The sequence below is a fragment of the Prosopis cineraria genome, unplaced genomic scaffold (genome assembly GCF_029017545.1).
Source record: "Prosopis cineraria cultivar Desert tree isolate PC_DT_omini unplaced genomic scaffold, ASM2901754v1 PC10, whole genome shotgun sequence".
Taxonomy (NCBI): Eukaryota; Viridiplantae; Streptophyta; class Magnoliopsida; order Fabales; family Fabaceae; genus Prosopis; species Prosopis cineraria.
The window spans coordinates 22,488,221-22,496,630 of NW_026555341.1; the positions used below are offsets into that span (position 1 = coordinate 22,488,221).

Below are 8,410 nucleotides of genomic sequence, written 5' to 3' on the forward strand. Positions count from 1 at the left end.
GCATTGCCCAGAAGTTTCCATACAAATATAGGAACAATAAGATTTCTCATTGTTCACTATGCTATTAACCAGGTCATACACGCAAGACTTATAGAAATCTTAATCCAAGCTAGGATATAATGTGTATATGACACCCGTTTTGTGCATATTTTGTAAATTCAACTGGCTTTTGTCTTGTATAGTGTGTAAAGATGACTATTGTTTTTTTGGATTGTGAATATGATATAACTAAGACATCTTATATATAGAAGATTCAACCCATCATATATTTTTGTTAAAAGGGTTGTAGGGTATTTTTTATGCAAGTTGTAGATGATGTAACTAACAACAAAACCTTAGATAGTTGTCACTTTTTAAGGTTTTCTTGTCATTTAAATTACTGAAAGTTCTTATTTCTTGGATTAGAATGGTAATTCATTTTTGCTGATTTAATCAATTTATAGAGGGCACTAATAAATTATAATTCCTTGTTGCATTGTTGTGAATTTAAGGACAAAAGTTGTTGATATATGAACAAAAATTGTGAATTTTTAACACCTAATGCATATTAGGACCTGCAGGTGTAGAGTTGTAAATGGCTATTGAATTGTTATTAATATAGAAACAAAAGTTGTTAATATAGGAACAAAAGTTGTGAATTGAAAGTTATGAATTTTTAACATCTGATGCATATCAAGACTTGTAGATCAAGACTTGCTAATGACTATATAATTGTTGTGAATTTAGAAACAAAAGTTGGTAATATATGAACAAAAGTTGTGAATGAAAAGTTGTGAAATTTCAACACATGATGCATATCAATACTTGCAGATGCAAAGAGCGAATGGTTATTAAATTGCTATGAATTTTGAAACAAAAATTGTTAATATAGAAACAAAAGTTGTGAATGAAAAGTTGCGAAATTTTAACACCTGATATATATCAAGACTTGCAGATTAGGACTTGTGAATGGCTTTAAATTGTTGCAAATTTAGAAACAAAAATTGTTAATATAAGAACAAAAATTGTAAATGAAAAGTTGTGAATTTATTTTAAAATTTGAATAAAGGGCAAAAATTTCATTTCATATAATTCTCTAATGATAGAAACATCTTTTGGGATTTCAGGAGAATTATACCATTTCGTGAGACTAATATATCATTTCGATAATTTAAAGGGATTTTACTGTCATTTTTTCTATTTTTAAACCTATATTCATTTTCATTTTAGTATATATTTTTATTTTTACCAAAATTATTTTCAGCATACGAAATGGGGTATTAGTGATTTCATTGGTGGCTGGAATTTTGACAAATACCAATGTTTGGTGTTAGTAGTCGTGGAGGAGGATTTTTTTTTAAAGTGAAGATATTTTTGTTATTTTATTTATAAACTTATTTTTATTTTAGTTGTTAAGTGCCGCTGTTCGATTTTTCTATTAAAATTTCAGAATAAATAATAATTAAATTAAACTTCAAACTCATGGAATCACATTTCCGTCAACAATTTCGACGAGGCGCCAAAAGTTTTCCGCAAAACTCTGCGCGCGAGAATATTCAAGGTAAAAGTGCAATATGAGCTCGCGTTCCCGCCAATGCCATTACCTCATCTACGTTGTTCATTTCATTCAATCCTGGATTCACCCTTTCAAAGCACAGATCTTCTTCTCCATTCTGCCGAGGGAATTTCAGGAAAATGGATATGTCAGAGATAGCCAAGAAGCTCGGACTATCAGATTCCAAACTCGCTGTGCGAAAAGCGTTGGAACTCCGGCGCCTATGCGATGTTCAGTTCGATTCCTCTGTCATTGGAGTTGTAAGTTCAGTCTCCTATTGAAACTCTGGCTTTCAATTACGTATTCCAGATGCCAACTATTCAGCGTGTTAATTTTTGCCTGTAGGGGGAAGTTTGTAAAGCTATAATTTGCTTGGAAATTGCCGCCACGAGGTACTTGTGCCGTTGCTTAGTTTTTTGGGCTAAATTTTCGTTGCTTAGTTGAGTTCCTTCAATGGGTTTTTTTGGTTCTATTGTTTAGATGTATTCTATCCTGCAGGATGGGCGCCTTGTTTGATCGATCAAGTGCCATCAGGCTAAGTGGGATGTCGGAAAAGGCATATATCAGATCTTACAACTTGTTACACAATGGTTTCGGCATCAAGTGGGTTTTGTCTCTATTCTCATGGGATTTCCTTCTGTTTAATTATCAATTGTATGGTTCGTGCTATACCTGAATGGATGTTTACTGAATTGTAAATCATTTGGTGGTGCAGGGCAAAGCTTGATGTCAGAGAATTAGCAATTCAGTTTGGGTGTGTCCGAATTATTTCAAATGTTCGAGACGGTTTGAATCTGTATGTTCAATTTTCCTTTTACTCTTTCACCATTTGCAGCACAATACCTACTAGATGTTTGACGAAATATTTCTAAGGGGATTAGAATTTGCTCATTGTTTCTGTTTCAATTGTGCTTATGTTGCTAAAGGAATTAGAGATGCCTTATTGTGTGTGTATTCTTTTCAGTTACAAGGAACGTTTTCTGTCATCATTGCCTGCTTCTCGACGTGCAAGTGCTGACTTTACTCGTCCGGTGTTCACTGCCGTTGCTTTTTATTTATGTGCAAAAAAACACAAGGTACCTACATTTCCCATATACCCTAAGATAGAATATGAATTGTTTCTGTGTGTGGTTTAACCAGTTATTACTGTTTATTTTGCAGCTCAAAGTAGACAAGCTTAAGTTAATCGAACAATGTGGTACATCTGAATCTGAATTCTCTAGTGTAAGCGCTATATAAACTTTGGTATCTTGTATAAATATGAAAGTTCCAGTTTGATTTTAGTTCTCTTGAACTGATTCTGAATGTCCACTGTAGGTTTCTACTTCCATGAAGGACCTATGCTATGACATTTTTGGAGTTGCCAAAGAAAAGAAGAATCCGAGAGAAGTAAAGACAAATCGAGGTAGATTCCTGTCGCATCTTTCATTTCACTGCATTAATTGAGCGCCAAGTGGTGTTTGAAGTGTTCCTTGAGTTTTCCTATCAATGTTGACCTAGTAATATATCTTTTGCTTCCCCAACACAAAATTAAAAGAACTGAAGTTAAAATTTTTGTTCAGATTTATTGGATGCGTTGCCAGAAAAAAGGAGAATTGAAGATGGAGGTTATTCGTCTGATGAAGGACCAAATGTAATTATTACAACTACCTTTATTTGAGTTCCTATACTCTTTTCTAATAGTTAAGTTAATCTGGTCTATTCTACGCTCAGTGAGACACCACTATGCAAACTCTGTTCAAGTATCTACTATGTTTTATACACTCTACGCCATTGTGATTTACATAATTGCGGGGGCAAAAAAGATCATAGATCACATTGATTATTTTTTATCTTGTTTCTGCCTTGCTATGTTTTAAGTGGAGAGTGTAGTTACTTTGTTGGGTTCCATCAATCATCAATCCAAGGTAGAGTTTTTTTTTTTTTTTTATCACTAAGGATATATAACAATAATAGCATGTACTAAAGGCCAACTGGGATGACTAGTATATGATTGATGAGCCTACAGATTGCTACTAAGTTAGAGGTTCAGTTTGGTTAACATTCACCAGTCACATGCTCCTCCTAGTTTCCATTAATTTTGATATAGGGAACTGACTAATTACTCTTTCTAGTTTCTGCGTAATAAACCGACTGGGCTTGTCTGTAAGGTCATGACCTATGTGCAATTGCAGTTTTTCATCGGAAGGCCTTCTTTCTATTAGGCAAAGGCTTCATTCTTAACTGATTCATTATAGTAGGTAATGTGTGAGAATTGTGGGAAATGTGGACACCAGAAAGTGCAGTTGAATAAGCAAATATGAAATGAGTTTATCCATTATGTAGTATTATCCACCTTGGTTCCTGTTTAAAAAGTGAGGACAGTGTGTTACAGTCAAATGTAACATTATTTTTTGCCATTGCCATTCTGTAGCATTTTAACTATTCAACATGTAACATTGTCATATGTTCATATTCAGCTGGTTGCTGAGACACTACTTTTAGAAGTTATTGGTCCGATTGCATGAAGAATGAATTATCTTCTACTATGCCGTGAAATCTTTTATTGAATTCAGCTATTTGCATTCTCCAGCTTTCAAGCTATAAGAAGCGCAAACAAATGGAAAAACATGAATATGACAAATGGAAGTCTTCAGTACTTGTATCCAAGGATCAAAACAAAGCAGAAGGTACGGACGCATTTTGTGCTTTCTTTGTGACCAAATTTAGTTTTAGTTTTTCAGATATTCAGCTTGGCTTTGCAGAACTCTCAACAATGTTTCTCAACTTGTACTTTTTTAAGTAACTTCATCTTGTTCTCTTGTTCCATTATTGACATTCAAATGATATAACTGAGCTTTGTTCCTTTCACTAGTTCCTCAGAAGCGTTGCCGGCAGACTCGTCTCAATTTTACCAAGAAAGCTCCTGAGACTGACAAGTTGGAGGCTGTGTTAGATGCGTTGGACTCATTTTCATAAAAAATATGAAAATGAACAACTTGATGAGACTTGATGCATCATAGAATGACAAGAGATTGATCAAGATGGAATATCTGAGCGAAAGAAGGTTGCGAATGGTTTGATGGACCTTTTCCCCTCCAGTTCATCTTCAAGTTATTGTTTGGAATTCCAAAAGCATTAATTTATAAAAATAATTCTGTATAGACGTGCTTCCCTTTCAAAGAGTTTTAGCTGCAACATGTCTCTGATTTCAGATGGAGGCTATTATGTGAATATCCATTTTTTATATTTCCTTGTTTGCTCAATTTTTTTTATTATGTTACACTGCGCATAACTTTATTTGATTCTATTTTCACGTCAGTGCCTGTCTTCTATTTAAATACCTGCATATTATATTAGAACAGGTACACAGTAAATTTAATTTGTCAGATTTAGTTTTAGACAATCTTTGTGTAGAAACCGTGATATATGTAAATAATTTGAATGATTGTATGCTTTCCCTTCATTTTTCTAATTCCAATTTTTTAATTTGAACACAACACTCTTGCATCGAGACAAGTTGTAGCTACTTTTTTCCCTTTTTTTTAAATTTTTTTTTTCTTTTTACTTAAAATGCAATAAAAACTAACAGTTTGATGGAAATGACTTTTTTTTTTTTTTTCCTTAATCACTAGCGAGATTGTTGATTTTAGGGAAGGAGAATACTTATTTATCTTGGTCTCCATGTCTACATAGGCTCCAAACAATTATGCTCCATACATGTCAGTTAGATTACCATTAATGGAACCTAAACTCGATGAAACTAATACAAATTAGTTTTATTTGTCATCTAAATCTTTATGTTAAAGACTAAATTTGACTCAGTAAACTAAATTATTTTGAAAGCTAATGTCAATTCAGGTAATATATTTCTCAATATTCATGCCGTACTTAATTTCAATCTATACTCAATAGAATTCTATAACATTCTGTTTCACACAAAAACTATGTTCTTATTTGAGTTAGAACCTCCTACTTTACTGCATGATTCCATTTGAGATAGAAGTCCTCACTAAAATCAATAACTTGAAGGTAAGAATTCAACCATATTAGTCCTTCACTCAGGAAATCTTAGAGTATGTTTGGATAAGATCCAATTTGTTTTTTTTTTTTTTGGGAAAAAAGTCAAATGATATTAATAAAATAAAAGGTAAGTACGATGTAAAAGTCATTAATGAAAAGGAAGACATTATAAGAGTCATAAGACCAAGAAAAAAGTAAGCTTGATGATAGAGGCATATCAAAAGTAGCAGAGCAGATAATGAACATCCCGATCTCTGACATCTTGATTCTCCTTGAAGAGAAATGGAGCAAAACCTCATTTGTGAATGATGATATCTAGATGTCCAAGCAAGGGATTGGCTACCAAAGGATCTGAAGCATAAGAAAAAATTGAAAAAAGTACACATTCAGTGCAAGACGGATTGGATACATGCAGCATAAAGGCAAGTTGGATCTGTGTTGGGGGACCGTATAATCAAAAATCGAAGAAGCTCTTCATCATTTAAATAGATGACAGCCGCACAACTGGTAAGATGCTTTTTTTTTTTTTTTTAACTTTGTTAGCCTTATCTTCCATTTTAGAGTTGCTCTTATGTCCCTGCATTCTGAATTCTGTCCAGTGTAAGTATGGTTTGAGAATTGCCAGTGTGAGCAATTTTAGGTGTTTTAGCTTTTGACTTCCAAATACACAGACTTAAGGTAGTTAAGTTGACCCTTAAATTCCTTGATGATTTGGGACGGACAAAATGTAGTCCTTGATGAATGGCTATGTTTTCTTTACTCCAAGTCAAATGTAAGAGAAGGAAAGTTCCTTCTATGATATGATGCTGGGAAGAGCGATGAAGACATTAGAGACAAAGATATGCCAGTCAATTAGTCCTTGCTATGAAATAATAGTGGAATTAATAGAGAGAGCCAAACCAGCTTGATTTGGTAAAGGGGCGGCCACAAAAAATGTGATTAAGAGATTCCTGAATGTCAGAACCAAAAGGGCATAAAGTTGAGTTTAGAAGATGGTGATTGGCGAGGATGTCACAGGTGGGGATAGACTTGTGCACATCATCCCTCCATATGAAAAGTGAAATCCCATTTTCACAGAAATTCCACCCTTCTAAAGAAGTTTGTCTTGTTTGTCATGGAAAGAAATAGAATATTGAGAAATTTCCTGAACTGTTCTTGGTTCACATAATCTATTGAGCAAGGGAAGATTCCATTCCAACTTCTTCCAAGGATTAGTTCCTGTGATAATCAAATCTACCACTAATAATATTTAGCTCTGGTCCTATATTCGCATTTCTGGTAGACCACTATTTAGCATGTTTAATCGACATATGTTCCCCATTTCCAACTTGCCATGTTAGATGATCTCTGATGAGATTTGTTGTTTCAAAAATTTCTTTCCAAAACCATGAAGCATTGTATGGCTTTTTGAAGGTTAGATTATGTGAAGAATCAATGTATTTTACTTTGAGAGTGTTACCCAAAAGAGAATTAGGCTCATACTGCATAATTCTTCATACTTGCTTCACCGATAGAGCTATATTCATTTCGGATATTAAAAGCTCAAAGAAAATTTTGAAAGGATGTTTGGAAAAAAAAAAATCCAAAAGAGCTTTTGGTCTATGATAAAATAGATTATTTACACATTTTATCTATCTATTTACGGCCTATTTTGTCATGTTTTATTTCCCATGGAATGCATTTAGTGTTAACAGTGAGAAAATTGCACAAGTGTTGAAGTTGTATACAGGGGTATTTTAATCCAGAAATTAAACTTATGAGAAAACATATAAGAAAATTAAAAAAATTGTATCTTAAGTGCGAAGAGTGGTCAAATTATATTTTATAAATTCATTTTGGTTTGAAAGTAATTAAATAAAAGTCAACACTTTTCATTGACTTTCCAAAATGTGTCTAATTGACCTAGTTTTGGAGTTTCATTTGTGTATAAATTTTGGGACAGATTTGGTGTGTTAATTGTTGGATATTTTAGTATATTTTCCCTTCTAAATATAAATACAAAGCTACATTTTAATTAGATTTTATGATGTCACATATTATTAAATTGAATTAGTGTATATTGTAACATAGGTGACATGTGATGTGTACATCAATTGAGCAAAGAGGTTAAAGTTTCAAAGTCTAATTCCAAGTGGCATGCTCTCTCCTTCATTGGGTGGGCTAGATCTAGTTAAAATGAGAATGATGCATGAGATTAATTTGACACATATAGGAATCATTTACAAGCCAATAGGAGAGTGCCACATAGCAAGCCTCTTTCATGTGACTTGGTTTCACTTACATTTTATTTTATTTTTCTTTTATTGTATTAATTGGAGTTCATGAGAAACCCATTCTACGCTTGCTTTCACCCATATATTCACATTCAAAACACAAATTCTTCACCATCTTCATCTTCTCTCTAGTTCATATTGTTCTTCATTTTCTCTCCTTTCTCTCTCTACACACCTAAACCCTCACTCTTCATCCAACCATTAGATCTTCACAAAAACTTTACCATTCTTCTCCTCTCATCAAATCCTATTCATCCCTACAATTTGATTATCCATCCAAAGCCTTAAATTCCACTTGGAAGCATGAAGAAATTCTACCAATTCAAGAACTTGAAGGAGACTTCTATGAAGCTTGAAGGCTAAGCTACTCTTGTTTTCTAGAGAAAGAAGGAAGGAGAAGGAGCCATGGTTCTACACTTGCTTCTTTAGCTGAGAATTAATTTTACATAGCCCTTTCATTTTAATTCACTTTGTAGTTCTCGATTTAACTTACATTGTGATCAACTTGGACTCTAATTGGAGTACACTTTGTTAATAAAAGATGACTTTTCTGAATCCTTCTTATGGTCTTGACACTCTTCTTAATTCTACCATATTGATG

At 33.3% G+C, this 8,410-nt stretch overlaps 1 protein-coding gene across 2 annotated transcripts; it reads left to right on the forward strand.

Moving 5' to 3' along the window:
• The first annotated feature begins 1,547 nt into the window (after positions 1-1,547).
• LOC129284541 (origin of replication complex subunit 6) lies at positions 1,548-4,926 on the forward strand. 2 transcript variants are annotated; one of them, XM_054920056.1, is made up of 10 exons: positions 1,548-1,794; positions 1,880-1,926; positions 2,015-2,137; positions 2,250-2,330; positions 2,499-2,610; positions 2,696-2,758; positions 2,852-2,939; positions 3,097-3,167; positions 4,107-4,203; positions 4,389-4,926. In XM_054920056.1, exons 1-10 carry the CDS (start codon positions 1,675-1,677, stop codon positions 4,490-4,492), a joined length of 906 nt encoding a protein of 301 aa, XP_054776031.1. In that variant the 5' UTR covers positions 1,548-1,674; the 3' UTR covers positions 4,493-4,926. The 2 variants fall into 2 exon arrangements, with proteins under 2 accessions (XP_054776031.1, XP_054776032.1); XM_054920057.1 differs by having other exon boundaries at positions 1,551-1,794; positions 2,033-2,137; positions 4,389-4,899.
• Positions 4,927-8,410: the final 3,484 nt, after the last annotated feature.